The following is a 16,915-nucleotide window of genomic DNA, read 5'->3' as shown; positions in this document are numbered from 1 at the left end:
TCTGTAAAAAATCAATAAAATAAAATAAAAATTTTTTAAAGACCCCTCCCTCCAATCTCTCACCAGTGTCCCCATTGACCAAACCAAACAGGAAGCTAGAGGCCAAGAAAGACCAGTGTAATCCATACAGAACGGCCCAAGGTCTGAGCACATTCCCAAGAGTATGACAGGGAAAGGCAGAGAGTGGGTCTGAAAAAGCAAACAAAAATATGCAGCATACTCTTAGTATTATTGATCTTATTGTTAAGAAGGTAAGAAGAATACTAATAATAGTATTGATTGTTTTTTTTAATTCCTCATCATGGTGTAAGAGGTCCTTGAAGGTCTGGTCCCCCTCTTCCTACCCTGTTACTCCTACCTCCCCTATTGCTCTCTGAAACGCAGGGAGGGGGTGGGAGAGAACCTTCAGGTCTACACATCTGTCATAACTCCTTTAACAGTGCACTTAGCCTTGGTGCGTCTCAGTGTATGTAAACTTTACCTGAAAACTAAACAAATGAGAATGAGCTGTAAGTAATATTGAACTTCAGTTTTTTGTTTGTTTGCGGGGTGTGGTTTTTTTTTAATTCTCACCCTAGGATATGTTTATTGATTTTAGAGAGAGAGGAAGGGGGGGGGGGGAGAGAGAGAAACATCAATGTGAGAGAGAAACATTGATCAGTTGCCTCCAAGACATGCCCCAACCAGAAATCAAACCCACAGCCTTTTGGTGCATGGGATGATGCTCCAAGCGAGCCACCCTGCCAGGGCCGAACTCTTGTTAATGTCACACATGGGATCGTATTGAGAGGGAAACGTACTGGTGACGGCAACTCACTTTGAAATGACGGGCAGACCCAGGGAGAGAAAGGTGGGTGAGCATGTGATGAAGCAATTAGAGTCAACTGGTAATTGTCGAATCCAGGGGTACACCTGTGTTCACTGTAAAATTATTTCAACTTTCCTGCATGTTTGCAGTTTCTCATGAAACATGTTTGCGAAAATATAAAACATTGGCGAGGGTGTTGAGTCAGCACAGATGTTTGGGTTTTCTTGGTTAGCGGAGCCGAGAAAACAGAATTTCTCTGGGACTTTCCACAGAAACCACAGCCACTTCCCTGCTGCGCTCGAGGAGGAATGCTGCCAGCGGCCCAGGCCCCGCTCCTGCGGAAGTCAGCCTTTCAGTAGAAAACGCAGGGAAGAGAGAGGCGGAGACCGAGGCCTCTGGTGGAAAACCCTGCGGGGGAGACATCTGCTTCGCATCTGAGCTCATTTATTATTCAGTCAACAGACATTTATTGAAACCCTCCTCGGTGTCTGGCCCTGACGTGAGCAGCGGCGCTAAAAACAGCCCTGGCATTGCCCTCAGGGGACTGAAATCCAGGGGCAGAGAGAGACTTGTTCTTCAGATGGAGATGATGCAAAGGGATCAGGACAATTCCGGGGGGAGCCCTGGGGCGGTGGGGGCCCCAGAGGAGGCACCTGATCCCGACTGGAGAGGACTTCCTGGGCTGAGTCTTGAAGGAGTAGGTGTCAGCCAGGCAGAGAGAGGGCAGGACGAAGGAACGGGAAAGGCTGGGCATGAGCAGCAGAATGTGGTGCTCACAGAAATGTCAGTCAGGGTGGGGAGAGGCTGAAGATAAGCCGGGAGCAGTGTGCAGGGTGCTGAAGGGCAGGTCTGGCCTCTGAAGCCGCGGGAGCGTCTGGGCCTTGTCCTGACAGCGCTGGGAAGCGGGAAGGGTTGCAGCTGGTGGGAGGCCTTGGCCAGATCCGCACACAGGCCAACTGCAGAGCAAGTGGAGGGGGTGGGGGAGGCCCCAGTTACGCCGCCCTGACAAACAACTCCAGAACGCAGGGGCTCAAAACAAACAAGGTGTATTCCTCACGCGCTGACATTTGTCTCGGGCTCCCAGGGCCCTCTTCCCCATCGTCCTCACTCCCCCACCCTGGCCCTTCCCGTCGGGAAGGTGGGTGGTGTCGTCCACAGGGCAGAGAACCTCCGCTCAAATGCTTCCACCTGGAAGCACCCTTGTCGCTTCTGCTCTTATTTCTGTGGCCGCACGTCTTGCAGGTGCGGGAAAGGCGAGCCTCCCCGGTGCCCAGGATAGAGGGGGCCTGGCTATAGGTGACCAGGGGCAATGCCACCATGAGATGTGAGCGCCAACGCAGCGAGAACAGGACGTAGGCAAGACGCGAGGGAGCCTGGACTCAGAGAGGGGACATAGAAGAAAATGGATCGATTTGAGAAACATTTGGGAATCACACAGAGTTCTGTATCTGCCGGTGGTCTGTCCGAATTCCTTATTCTAAAAAATAAAAAGGAAAACAAAGAAAAATAAAAATATACAAGGTAACATTTACATGCCCAGAGCGTTTCTAAACCAGTGCCGTCCAATAGAGACATGATGTGAGCCACATATGTCGTTTTTAACTTTTTAGGAGCCACATTAGGAAAAGCACAAAGAAACAGGTGAGGTTATCATATTTTAACCCAATATATCCAAAATATTAGCCTTTCAGAATGTGATCTATACAAAAATGATCAGTGAAGTATTTTATGTTCTTTTATTTTTCCTACTTAGTCCTCAAAATGCTGTATTTCACCTTCGCAGCATGTCTCTATTCAGACCAGCCACATGTCTCTCTTTTTTTTTTTAACTACATTTTATTTACAAAATGTATATACTGAATACTATTTGTGTTTTGTCACCATGGAAAGACCTCCACAGCCAAGTCAGAGAGGCCAGAGAAAGATGGGGCCCGCGGGAAGGCAGGGCGCCATACTGCACAGGGCAGACACAGACATATTGGCTACGGGTATCCTCACAGCAACCCTGTAAACTAGGCACTAGTATCGCTTCTCCTTTAGAGAAGAGGAAACTGAGGCACAGGAAGATGAGGGACTTGCCCCAACTCACAAAGTGGCGGAGGAGCAGAGCTTTGGACCCAGACAGCGGAGCTCCTTGGGTGCCGACTGAGATGGGGGGCTACACAGGTCACATATAAGGTGGGTGAGCGAGCACCCACGGGGCCACTCCACCCTCAGGGGATGGCTAAGCATAGACAGAATGATTATTATTTTTTAAATATGTTTTTATTAATTTGAGAGAGAGAGAGAGGGGTAGAGGGAGGAAGAGAGAAAAAGAGAGAGAGAGAAAGAGAGAGAGAGAGACATTGATGGGAGCCTGCACACCAGGAATCAAACCGGTGACCTTTTGGTGCACAGGACGACGCACAACCAGCTGAGCCACACCAGGCAGGGCGAGATTGATGGTGATTTTTGAGGACCCTGAAGGGGAAACCCACTGTTGGACCCAAGCAAGAGGGCGTGGTGGGATGAAGGGATAGGGGAGAGGATTGAATTACCTTCCCCTTACTTGCCGCAGGTTGCCAAGGAGTTAGAAAAATCCCCTTGGGAATCTGGCTGCAGACTGGTGGCTGCAAATGCACAAATGCCGATTCTTTACGTTGGATGTGAGACAGGCCAGGAAGCCAGGACAAGTGGGACAGGGAAACTGAGACAGATGCCGAACAAACCCAGAGCAATTTACAGCAGCTACAGAAGGTCGCCTCCCGACAGATAACATCTAGGCCTCAGTTGTATTTCAGCTCCAGACCCAGAAAAGCAGCAAAACCAGGTGGGCCACACCAGGACCAGCTGCCATGACTGACAGCCCCGCCCTGACACTGACCAGTCCGTGGAGACCAGGACCCTGGAGGAGCACACCTGGAAAAGCGATGAATAGTCTGCTGAAACCCTCCCCTAAGACTCCCGCCTGAGCGAAAGAGATAAAAGCCTCAAGACAAAAGACCCACGTCCTAACCCAGTGGTTCTCAACCTTCTGGCCCTTTAAATACAGTTCCTCATGTTGTGACCCAACCATAAAATTATTTTCGTTGCTACTTCATCACTGTCATGTTGCTCCTGTTACGAATCGTCATGTAAATATCTGATATGCAGGATGGTCTTAGGCGACCCCTGTGAAAGGGTCGTTCGACCGCCAAAGGGGTCGCGACCCACAGGTTGAGAACCGCTGCCCTAACCGGTTTGGCTCAGTGGATAGAGCGTTGGCCTGTGGACTAAAGGGTCCTGGGTTCGATTCTGGTCAAGGGCATGTACCTTGGTTGCAGGATCAATCCCCAGTAGGGGGTGTGCAGGAGGCAGCTGATCAATGTTTCTCTCTCATGAATGTTTCTAACTCTCTATCCCTCTCCCTTCCTCTCTGTAAAAATCAATTAAATATATTTAAATTAAAAAAAGAAAAAGACAAAGGATCCAGGACACACTCTCCTTCTGGGGAGCAGTCCCTGCCATTCCTTTCCCTCTCCCCCACTTCTCCCCCCACGGGCATCTCCTAAACTCTCAAGGACCCCACGAGGCTTGTAACCCGGGGAGCAATGGGCAACGGCAGCTCATCCCAGGCCAACCCCGAACCTGTTCCCAAGGCCCCTTTTCTCCGACTTCCCAGAGAGCGAGGGCAGCCGGCCTAGGCGATCCTGTTGCTTCTTCATTGCTAAGCCTTTTCCTGTTTTACGGTTCCCTCACAGTCACCTGGACTCACGTTTTGAAATGTTTCCTGCGTGAAGTCAAAAACCCACACACTACCGCTGGCCCTGGGCAGACCCGCCAAGAGCCAAGCTCTTTTCCCAGTAACAGATGAAGCACGACCCGGGAGTGGGCTCCTTGTGAAGGCACAGAAGGAATGGGCCTCTCTTCAATGCCTGTGTGGTGTGCCTGCCCTGGAATAAAATTCTAGTCTCTCATTGAATCACCCTCCCTTTCCAAATGGGGAAACTGAGGCTCAAGAAGGCACAGGCTTGTCCAAGATCACACAGGAAGGATGGAAAAGTCCCCTCCCACCCCCATCCCTTTCCAGAGGCAAGAGCATTTATTGCCTTGTGGGTATTTCCTGAAATACAGTGGGGCCTTGACTTACGAGTTTAATTCGTTCTGAGACCGAGCTCGTTAAGGAGCTCGTTAACTCAAATTACTCTATCAACTCAATGCAAAAAATCAGCCGAGAGACAGCTGGTATCTCAAAAAACTCGTTAGTTCGGACACTCGTAAGTCAAGGCCCCACTGCATCTATAAACATTCACACAGAGATCATTTTTAACACAATGGTGGCACACTGTTCTGCATCTTGCGCTTTTTTTTCATGAACAAGATCAAAATCTCTCCAGATGAGTATATATAGATGTGCCTTGTAGGTTGTTGTTTTTTTTTTCATGTGTTGCATTTTTTTAAATTTTTCAATTATAGTAGGCATTCAATATTATATTCATTTCAGATATAAGTGATCCTGATAAGTCTAGTACCCATCTGACACCATACATAGTTATTACGATATTATTGACTATATATTCCCGATGTTGTACTTTACATCCCTGTGACCATTTCGTAACTGCCAGCTTGTACTTCTTTTTTTTTTTCTTATTAATACAGTATTTATTTGTCTTCCTTCTGTCAAACCCTGAGCCAACCACTTTCCCCAGGCTGCCTAGGGAGGTATAGGAAAAGGAACATACAGGGCAGACAAGACACGGGAAAAAGAACTATGGGAGGTGGAGACAGCTCCTTCACATGGTGAAGAGGATGAGAAAGGCCACCATCAGGCAAAAGAGCCCCATGGCCTCTGAGAGGGCAAAGCCCAGATGGCGCAGGAGAAGAGCTGTTGCTTCAGAGAAGGGTTCCTGGCATAACCAATGATGAGGCTCCCAAACACAGTCCCAATTCCAGCCCCAGAGCCTGCCACCCCTACTGTGGCAGCCCCAGCCCCAATGAACTTGGCTGCTGTGTCGATGTCCCTTGAAATGGCACTGGTTTGGAAGCTACGGCTAGAAATAAGTGAGGTCAGGGGACGTGGGGCTGCCAAGCTGCTGAGGCTCTCATCTGTCAGTGTCTCTGGTCATTTCAGCACCACTGCAGACAGTGACCGGCTCAGCTGAGAGGTGCTTGGACCAAGGAGGGGGTGGAGACAAACTTGGTGCAGGCATACATTTTCAGGGGGTGAGGGGAGCTGCTCCCAGTGCAAAGAAGACAGCAGCTTATACTTCTTAATGCCTTCGCTTTTTTCACTTAGACCCCCTAAACCCTCTCCCCCCTGGCAACCATCAGACTGTTCTCAGTATTTATGAGTCTGTTCCTGTTTTGTTTGTTTGTCTTTGTTGATTCTTTAGATCCCACATATAAGTAAAATCATACGGTATTTGTCTTTCTCTGACTTATTTCACTTAGCATAATACCCTTGTCTTGTTTTGTTCAGTGTCCATAAAGCACCAAACTGTCTAAATGTACTACAATTAACTTAATCAGTCCCCTCTTAATAAACCTCTAGGATATTCCTAGTTTCTTGCCATTACCAATACTACTGGAATTCAGAGCCTTTAAGCAGACCTTGTGTCAGCCATATGAACCCATCTCTCCACGATGAATTCCTCGGAGGAAAACTGCCAAGTCAAACATTATGCACGTTTGTCACTGTGAAAAGCATTTCCAAATTGCGCTCAAATTCCCCCTCTGCCGCTGGCTGACCGCCCATTTCTCAAAGGGGCTTTCTGCTCTCTCTGAACGGCTTGAATGTTTGTCTCACAGCAAGAAGGTCTCCATGTGTTTCTTATGCAATTAAAATGAAATGAGCCCTTCCTTAAAAACACAAGCCCAGAAGAAGAGAAACCAGCAAGGCCAGTCCTGGCAGACGCTCCACCTGTCTCCTGCCTGCTGCCTTGTCCCCAGCCAGCCCTGCCAGATGTTGAAATCTGTTTCTCAAGCGTAAACATGGACCTCAACAATCAAACTTTGGAAAAAAACATGGGCAGCAGATGAGGTCATTTTTCTCCCTCTGTTGCTTTTCATCTGCCTAGATTCCCCTGCCCCTGTGTCCTTCCTCCATCTCCTCCTTCCTCTTCTCTTCCTCTGACTCCTGATTTAGTGAGTGCTGTGCTGAAAACATTTTATTTATTTACTTATCTATTTTACTTATTTATTTATAAATATATTTTTATTGATTTCAGAGAGGAAGGGAGAGGGAGAGAGAGATAGAAACATCAATGATTAGAGAGAATCATTGATGGGCTGCCTCCTGCACGCCTCACACTGGGGATCGAGCCTGCACACCAGGCCTATGCCCTTGACCAGAGTCGAACCCAGGACCCTTCAGTCCACAGGCCAACGCTCTGTCCACTGAGCCAAACCATCTAGGGCTGAAACATTTTTAAAGCTCTGTCCAGTTCAACAAAAGAACACTTAAGTTATGCAGAACCTTGCATTTTTTAACAAGAAAGAGAAAAGGAAAGGAAAGCGCAGCTAGGAGTAGCCATTGGAAGAGCAAAACAAAGATCTACTTTAAACACATTAAGCTCTTCCTTTGTCGTCCTTTCCTTTCCCTTTCTGAACAGAAGCAAGTTGGAGAGGGGGATGCAGGGCTCAGAATAGGGTGGGAGGAGCAGGTGTCCACCCCAGGGGCTGTGGGGTGTGGGCAGGGGCAACTGTAAAAGACTGGCTACTTTCGGGGAATTGAGCACAGAAGTAAGTATATCAAGGACATTGAGGGCCAAAGTTCTCACTCATAAAGAAATGAACTACAATTATGCAAAGGGAGAAAACTACTAGTAAAATGAACCCTATATGAGGGGTTGGAATTGGAGATAGAGTAGCCTCCTGATTTTCAAGATATAGAGATAGATGTAGAATAACTATAGATGTACATGTGTGTGTGTAAATATATCCATATTTCCCACTTCTGTCCACTGAGAAAGCCTGGGTGCAGCAAGAACCCAATAGCAACAACCACAGCTATTGGTCCCAAATCGTGGTTTCTACATGTCACCCTCCAGCCAGAGCCGGCTTGAGCATCGGCCCTCTGACGGAAGGGTCTTGGGTTCTGTTCCAGTCAAGGGCACGTACCTCGGTTGCCTCCCAGCCCAGGTCGGGGAGGGTGCAGGAGACAGCAAATCTATGTTTCTCTCACATCGATGTTTCTCTCGGTGTGTCTCTCCCCGTCCCTTCCACTCTCAAAATTCAATGGGGGGAAAAATATCCTCGGGTGAGGATTAACAAAAATAAGTAAGTAAATGTCATCTTCCAGTGAAATGTACCAGGGCTTCCTGGAGTAAAGGCTAATTCTAGGACGGGCACCGTGAAAGGACAAGGTAAGCCTGGCAGGCTTGTTGTGCCAGGAAGCAAAACAAACAAACAAAAAAAATGCTCGAAGAATGATGGGGACAGGTTGAAAGGACTCAGCGACCAGCTCACAGGAGCTCCCACAGGTCAAACTGGGGACAATTGGAACATGAGAACAAACCATGACTATAAGAGATTATAATCCACCGATGCTATGAGTCTATAAATTAATAAATCAAAAGTGTGATGAGGAGCGCTCTCACACCTTTCTTCCCTCTCAGGCATGCATCTCCTAAACTCTAAGGGTCCCCACAAGATTTGCAACAAGGGGAGCAACGGGCGGCAGCAGCTCGTCCCAGGTTTACCCCCTGAACCTGTCTCCAAGGCCTGGGACTTACTGCCCTCTGGGCCCACACAGCCCCACGTGGCTCACTTTCCTGTCATGTTTCCAGGCTCCCTTGTTCTCCCACCCTAAGCCCTTCCTTGTCTCACTGCCCCCAGCTTTAATAAACATACTCTCAAAATAAAAGAGAAAATGTGGTGAGGAACGGGATATTCACACAGCCCCTGAATGTCTCCCCAGAAAACACCTTCATTACAAAGTGGGGAAGGGTGACTTCCAGGGGAGAAGCCTAGAAGAACCGTCTCTCCCAAGCGATCAAATCGATCAAATCGACTGTCCTGAAAGCGACCCTCCTGAGGGGGTGTGAGAGAGCCTAACATCTCCTGGGACACTCCCACCCGAGATGCATAACCAGAATCTGATCGGGAGAGGATGCAGACCAAGGCAACCGATGGACATCCCACCCCAAAACTGGCCTGTGATGTTCATGAGAGTCATGACGGCCAAGGGAAGAGGGGAGAATTCTTCCAGACCAAAGGAAGCTAAAGAGACAGGACAGCCGAAACCGGTTTGGCTCAGTGGATAGAGCGTCGGCCTGCGGACTGAAAGGTCCCAGGTTCGATTCCGGTCAAGGGCATGTACCTGGGTTGCGGGCACATCCCCAGTAGGAGATGTGCAGGAGGCAGCTGATGGATGTTTCTCTCTCATCGATGTTTCTAACTCTCTATCTCTCTCCCTTCCTCTCTGTAAAAAATCAATAAAATATATTTAAAAAAAAAAAAAGAGAGAGACAGGACAGCTCAGTGCAAGGACAGAGCACAGCTTGAACCCTTTACTGTTGTTGAAAAGAAACAGGCCCAAATGGCGGGTTGGTCTCTCCCAGGAAGAGAATTTTAAACCAACCCATCTGGAATTTCCTGATCCGCACGAGTGAGGTAATCTGCCCATAAAACCTTCCATTTTGTACAGCTCCTGGGAGCTGCCTTCTGTTTGCTAAGTGGGACGCTGCCCGATTGGTGAATCATTCAATAAAGTCAATTAGTATTTAAATTTATTCGGCTGTCGCTGTGGAAAGCCGAGTTACCCAGGTGGGGCTGCTGTCAGCATGGAGTTACCTCAAAAAACTAAAAATGGAACTGCCTTATGGCCCAGCAGTGCCACTTCTGGGAATTTATCCAAAGAAACCTGGAACACTAACTCGAAAGAGGACGTGCACCCCTCTGTTCATGGCAGCGTTATTTACAATAGCCAAGATTTGGAAGCAGCCCAAGTGCCCATCAGTAGATGAGTTGAGAAAACAGCTACGGTACATTTACACAGTGGAATACCACACAGCTGTAAAAAACAAAACAAAAAACAAAAAAAAGCCGAAACTGGTTTGGCTCGGTGGATAGAGCGTCGGCCTGTGGACTGGGGGGTCCCAGTTTCGATTCCGGTCAAGGGCATGTGCTTGGGTTGTGGGCACATCCCCAGTGGGAGGTGTGCAGGAGGCAGCTGATCGATGTTTCTGACTCTCTGTCTCTCTCCCTTCCTCTCTGTAGAAAATCAATAAAATATATTTAAAAAAAAAAAAAAAAAGGAATTCTTACCCTTTGCAACAGCATGGATGGACCTGGAAAACATTATGTGAAATAAGCCAAAGAACAGCAAGTACCAAATGATTTCACTCATATGTGGAAATGAGCTAACAAGCAAAATAGAGACACTCATAAATACAGAGCAGGCAGGCAGCTCTGGTTGGGGGTGGGGTGTTGCAGTGTGGGGGAGGGGTGGGGATTGAGCAAAAAAGAAAGAACTCATGGGCATGGACAACAGTGTGGTGATTGTGGGGAGTTGGGGGCTGGAGGAGGAAGAGGGTATGGAGGGATAAATGGTGATGGGGAGAAAAGTAAAATTTAATTTAAAAGTAAAAACAAAAATTAAAAAACACGTACTGCATGACTGAAAACTAAAACAAAAGACCTGCATGACTCATTCTAACAGGTAAATGTACTCGGCTGAATTTGTGTTAATACTGTGAAGGCCATTTATTGGGACAGCTGGTGACACTTGAATGGAGTATGAGGATTAGATAGTAGAAACTTATCAATGCTAATCTTTTTTATGTTTGAAGTTATCCTTTGGTTCCGTGAAGGTCCTTGTTTGTAGGAAACACACACTAAACATTGTGGGGCATAATATTGGCAACTTACTCTCATATGATTTAGGAAAATTAATTTCTTGGTACTGTACGCACAACTTTTCTGTAATTTTGAGATATTTCCAATTAAAGATTAAAGCAGTGCTTTTTTTGTTTTTGTTAACCCTCACCTGAAGCTATTTTTTCCATTGATTTTTAGAGAGAGTGGAAGGGAGGGAGGGGGGAGAGAGAGAGAAAGATCGATGTGAGAGGCACATCGATTGGGCCCAACTGGGTTGGGGATCCAACCTGCAACCCAGGTATGTGCCCTTGACCAAGAATCGAACCCAAGACCCCTCTGTGTGAGGACCGATGCTCTAACCACTGAACTCACCGGCCAGGGCTAAAGCAGTGCTTTAAAAACTTGTTTGAGCACATAGGAAATAAGAAGCTTTTTTTTTTTTACTTTTTTAAAAATGTTTTTATTGATTTTTAGAGAGAGAAGAAGGGAGAGGGATAAAGAATTAGAGACATCGATGAGAGAGAAACGTCATCAACTAGCTGCCTCCTGCACGCCCCCTATGGGGGAATCGAGCCGGAAACCCAGGCATGTGCCCTGACCGGAATCAACCAGTGACATCTTGGTTCCTGGGTCGACGCTCAACCACTGAGCAACACTGGCCGGGCAAGAAATTTTTTTTATATCAAGACCAGTACAAAACATGTTTGTGAACCTGAAACAAACGCAGCACAAAACAATATCTCCTTGCTTAAAAAGATAATATCGAATATGGTTTTTAAGAAGTGGAATATAACACAGAAAAATAAATCCCAAGAGAAACGGTAACGAGATAAGCCCCAACACCACTGGTAGAGACTCAGTGAATTGATGTCATGACCTACCCTCTCTGCCCAGTCTTCTTGCAAGAATAACAAGAGCGCCGAACCAGTTTGGCTCAGTGGATAGAGCGTCAGCCTGCGGACTCAAGGGTCCCGGGTTCGATTCCGGTCAAGGGCATGTACCCTGGTTGCGGGCACATCCCCAGTGGGGGGCGTGCAGGAGGCAGCTGATCGATCTCTCTCATCGATGTTTCTAACTCTCTATCCCTCTCCCTTCTTCTCTGTAAAAAATCAATAAAATATATTTAATTAAAAAAAAAGAATAACATGCTGTATCACACCCGGGCTCTGTCCTAAGTACCGTGCAGATATTGCTTAATCCTCACAACTACTTTAGACGGAAGGTAATGTTAATGTCCATCTTAAAGTTGCAGAAACTGAGGCCACGAAAGATTAAGTAACACGTCCAAGGCCACACAGCTAGGAAAAGGTGGGGCTGGCTTGGAACTTTAGCCCGACTTCACAACACGCTGCAAAGGGGATATTATTATCCCTCGCTTGGCTGATTGAGAAACGCAGGCTCAGAGAAGCAAAATGGCCAGCCCAGGGTCATGCTGATATTGAAAGCAGAGACTAGTCCCCGAGAACAGTCCTGCACAGTCAGGGAGACATGTTGTCATGCTTAGATCCCAAATCAGGAACCTCTATTTGTTCATTGAACCCAATTATGAGAAGACAGCACTCCAGTTTGGCCAACACGCCAGCTGTCCATCTAACGCTTCCCTGTCCATGTGGCAGCCACAAGCTCATTTAAATGTAAGCTAATTCAAATAAGATTAAAACACTGCAGTCGCACACCCATCACTTGTGCTCAGTGCTCACGGCTCCCACAATGCACAGCACAGACTGGAAGCTCTGCTGGGCAGGGAGGAGCCTGGAGATTGTTGGCCAGGGCTGAACAATCGCTCCTTCTAAAGGGGGACTGGGCTCTTCCGGATACCCTTTCATTACATGCCAAACGCAGGAGCACATTCCATCAGATATCCTGTCAACAACCACACGTAACTGTGCTTTTACTGAAGTGGCACTGTCATATTTTCGTGTAAATTAATTCAGGAAAGAAAAGCCCATTAATTAGCCCGTAATCCCCAGCTTGGGTTTTAATCCATGGTCGTGACACCTGATGGTACCTATAACTCTCACCTGGTAGATTTCTTCCCCTGAATGGATTTACCTGGTCGAAGCCAGCCAAGGAGAGATGCTGATCCCGGCACAATTCTGACTCAGCCCATTGGAAAGTTTATTATGACATTCATCGAAGCAATTAGGATTACAGTACACTAACAACTGAATGTATGCTCCTGATAGACAGGTCAGAGGCAGGGTGGAGACTAGGAAAGAATAACAGAAAGATGAAAGGGTGTTTTTTTTTTTAAAAGATTAAAGATAAGAGTGAGGGGAGGAAATGCCAGCTGGCTAAATTTTTCCCCAGTCTGTTGCTGACACACTCTCTGACCAGGCCTCAGGCTCACCACCAACACCCGGTGGATTAAAATCACAGGTCTTGCCCTAGCCGGGTTTCCCAGTGGTTAGAGTGTTGGCCCTTGGACTGAAGGGTCTTGGGTTCAATTCTGGTCAAGGGCACATACTTTGGATCCTGTGATCGATCCCTGGCCCTGGTCCAGGCACGCGTAGGAGGCAACTAATTAATGTGTCTCTCTCACATTGATGTTTCTCTCTCTGTGTCTCTCCCCCTCCTTCCCACTCTCTCTAAAAATCAGTGGGGGGAGAGGGTAGGGAGATAAATAAATAAAAAGATAAGATCATGGGTCTTTTCTCTGTTACACCCTAGAGTCCAGAGCTGAAATAATGGAAATTTCCATATCTGTACTGTCCATACAGTAACCACATGTGGCTACTTGAGCACTTGAAATGTGACTGAGGAAGTGAATTTTAAATTTTATTTAATTTTAATTTTAATGAATTTAAACTTACATGTGTACAGCAACATGTGGCTGGTGGCTACCATATTGAACAGTGCAGCACTAACTGGTGAGCCGTAGATCAGGGCAGGGCCTTCCCATCTGTGTCCCACAACACCTCACATGCAAACTAGATGTTTTGGGGGCACCCTCTAGGGCAGTTGTTCTCAACCTTCCTAATGCCGCAACCCTTTAATACAGTTCCTCATGTTGTGGTGACTCCCAATTTCATTGTTACAAATTGAACATAATTAAAGCACAGTGATTAATCACAAAAACAATATGTAATTATATATGTGTTTTCCAACGGTCTTAGGTGACCCCTGTGAAAGGGTCGTTCAACCCCCAAAGGGGTCACGACCCACAGGTTGAGAACCGCTGCTCTAGGGTGACTCCCTGGGTCCCAACCCAGCTCTGGGAAAGCTTGAGAAAGTGACTTAATCTTGTTTGTGCCTCAGTGTTTGCATCTGTAAAATGGAGCATAAGTGGACCTCACAAAATGTTAAAAGTTTGGGGACCTCAGTGGAGGGCAAAGGGAGGTGCATTGCATGATCTTTCCAACTGGTCTGTTGGTGTGAAATTTTTTATAATCAAAGTTGGAAAACAAAATGCTAACACTATATTACAGGAAGGCTCTGAATAGTCAGTGGTGCGTGGAAAGTGCTTGCCACAGTGCCTGGCACCAGCAAACAATGGGTGCTTTTTAAAATGCCTGGCAAGAACATATATGCATAGCCCATGGACACAGCTGGCAATGGGGCTAGGGCCAGAGAGAGGGGAGGGCGGTCTGGGTGGAGGGAGCAAAGGGGGAGGATGGGGAGTGGGAGACATCTGTAATAATGTCAACAATAATCAAGCAATTAATTAATCAATTATCTGGCACCTGGCAGGGTAGCTCTTAAAGCACTGTCCCATGCACCAAGGTTGCGGGTTCGATCCCCATTCAGAGCACAGACAAGAATCAACCAATGAATGCATAAATAAATGGAACAACAAATCTCTCTCTGTGTCCCCCTTCCTCTCTCTCTAAAATCAACAAATAAAAACTTTAAAAACAATAATAAATAAAATACCTGGCAAACATCTATTCTCTGAAAGGTGTGAGAGACAAAAAGATAAAAGAAATAGCCCGGCCAGTGTGGTTCCGAGGCTGAGCCTCAATCTATGAACTAGGAGGTGATGGTTTGATTCCCGGTCGGGGCAGAGGCCCAGATTTCAGGCCTGACCCCAGAAAGGGGCATGTGGGAGGCAGCTGATCAATGATTCTCTCTCATCATTGATGTTTCTCTCCCTCCCTCCCTCTCCCTTCCTCTCTGAAGCCAAATAAAAAATATATTTTAAAAAATAATGAAAAAGAAAGTTGTTCAAACCCAGACTCCCCCCGGGCTCTCTCAGCTCCTCTGTTAAAGGTCTTGGCATTTCTTCCCTAGCTCAGCTTCAAGAGGTTATTGGAAGAAATGAGGTAGAAATGACTCCTTCGAAACACTGTACAAAGTAATCCAACTTTTATTGAGGCCTTTACGTTCCAGAAACTGACCACAGAGGCATAAGGCTCGGTCCCTGCCCTTGAGGAGCTCACAGTCTAGCAGGGAAGACAGCCGCTGAGACCGTTCCCACGGAGATGCCGGGCAGGGCCCGCCGCCCGCGGAGGAGGGACCCGCTACCCCGCTCGGCCCCCCACCTTCCAGGTTGGCTATGGGAAAGCTCATCATGGTCTCTCCCGCAGTCCCGGGGACAGTTCCAACTACTCTCCTCACCATGAGGACAGGGGAGAGACTAGGATTCGGGGGATACGTTTGCTGCCTCAAAAAGCTACAACACCCAGAGGATATGTACAAAGGTCCCTTTATTTCCCGGAGCCGCAAGCCAGCGCAGCGGAAGCTGGGTACTGAGTGAGGTAAATGGAAGAACAGGGGCTGGGCCAGCCCAGTCCAGTGGCGGGGAGGAGAGGGGAGGGTACCCAGGGCTAGGGCAGGAGGGCAGGGAGGAGGCTCCCAGGCGGAGGAGGAGCTCATAGTAGGGCGCCAGCAGCCACCGCCAGCAGAAGAGCCGCCAGCCCGGCCGCGGGCGCTGCCGAGCCTTGGTTATGGGCCCACGTTTTCGTGGGGTATTGCTCCTTATTACTGCGGTCCTGGTGGCCCGAGGCGCCTCCGGCCACGCTGGACTCCTCTTTGTGCGCCGTCTTGGGTTCTACCGCCTTCGGAGGGGTCTGGCTGGCGGAGGCGGGGCTGGATTTGGTGGTGGAGACGGGCTTGGTCGGTGCTCGGGCGGAGGTAGTGACCACCGGGGTGGTGGCGGCCGGAGTGGTGGACCGAGGGACGGGCAGCAGGACCAGGGGCGGGATTCGCGGGGAGAAGAAGGTCTTGTTGCGGAGGTCTGCGTTGCAGCGGGACCCCTTGCAGCAGGAGCCGCTGAGCGTGAAGCCGGGGCCTGTCACCGCATCCCGGGTGCAGAACTCGTCCTGGACGCAACCCCGGACAGGCAGGGACACGGTCACATTAGCTGAGGAGGGAGACACACACAGGCCGGGCGTTGAAGACAGGGCCGGGTAGGCCCCGCCAGAGTAAAACTTAGAGGCAAAAACCTCCAAAACAGCCCTCGCTGGTTTGGCTCAGTGGATAGAGTGTCGGCCTGGGGACCAAAGGGTCCCAGGTTCGATTCCGGTCAAGGGCACATGCCGGGGTTGCCGGCTCGATCTCCAGTAGGGGGCGTGCAGGAGGCAGCCGATCAATGATTCTTGATGTTTCTATTTCTCTCTCCCTCTCCCTTCCTTTCTGAAGTCAACCAAAATATATATTTTTAAAAAAACTCCAAAACAGGGACAGAGGGGCTCTGGTTCCATTGATCCAAAAGTCTCAACTCAGGCCCCACTTGGAGAAACACTGTCCCAGTCCTTGGCATAGGATGGGTCACAGTTCCTGTAGTAGTTTGAGAGGCTGAACTACAAAGAGAAGAGCAAAAGTCCCCCACCTCCCTCCTGCCCCCCCATAACACCGCCAATATTTAGTCCTAAAGTTAGAACTACTCTCTCATCATACACCTGGCAGAGGGGTGGGCGGTGGGAGGGATTGAAGAACTTCATCTCCCATGATTCCCCGAAGCAGAGGCCAAGAGGCTGCCCCACACCTCTCCTATGCGGTTTAGGGGGGCACCCTAACCCCTTGAGTTGTAAGGAGTCAGAACCAGATTCCCCGCAATGCCTGGGTAGAAGCTTAAAGGTTTAAATACATTTCCCACGGCAGGTCCCTGCATTCTGCACTCCGCAGGCCTCTATGGAAATGCATCTCCCGAAAAAACTAGGACAGAAAGCATCCTGTCCCCATGCCCTAGGACTGCGTTTCTCAAGAAGCTCTGAACACAAGACGAGAACTTAGGCCGACAGCGCCCAGAGTGCCTCGGAGGTGGGGGGACCCTTTGCGTAAAGCGCTGCCGTCGCCCAGAGGCCTCCGAAAGGCTGCCAGGGTCGCCGCCCCTGCTTCGCGGCTCGCTCACCTGCGTCAGGTGACGTTGTCGTCGAAACAGCCCTGGTA

The 16,915-nt window shown here is 48.5% G+C and overlaps 1 protein-coding gene, 1 long non-coding RNA gene and 1 pseudogene across 2 annotated transcripts in view; all 3 read right to left on the bottom strand.

The window, feature by feature from the left end:
* Nucleotides 1-1,838: 1,838 nt before the first annotated feature.
* On the bottom strand, nucleotides 1,839-10,072 carry LOC106699432. The gene is made up of 2 exons (XR_002826133.1): nucleotides 10,034-10,072; nucleotides 1,839-2,285 (listed from the first exon to the last, which is right to left on the bottom strand). It is a non-coding gene; the product is annotated as an uncharacterized LOC106699432 (long non-coding RNA).
* LOC102421425 lies at nucleotides 5,402-5,995 on the bottom strand (annotated as a pseudogene).
* A 4,801-nt stretch (nucleotides 10,073-14,873) lies between the features above and the next one.
* LYPD3 (LY6/PLAUR domain containing 3) overlaps nucleotides 14,874-16,915 on the bottom strand; it is a 4,686-nt gene continuing 2,644 nt past the window's right edge. The window contains exon 2 of the mRNA XM_023743571.1: nucleotides 14,874-15,995. Coding sequence (XP_023599339.1) covers nucleotides 15,397-15,995 — 599 coding nt within the window. The 3' untranslated portion in view covers nucleotides 14,874-15,396. The remainder of the gene's footprint in view (nucleotides 15,996-16,915) is intronic.

This window comes from Myotis lucifugus, unplaced genomic scaffold (assembly GCF_000147115.1).
Source record: "Myotis lucifugus unplaced genomic scaffold, Myoluc2.0 scaffold_402, whole genome shotgun sequence".
Lineage (NCBI taxonomy): Eukaryota > Metazoa > Chordata > Mammalia > Chiroptera > Vespertilionidae > Myotis > Myotis lucifugus.
This window is presented reverse-complemented; position numbering and strand designations above follow the sequence as displayed.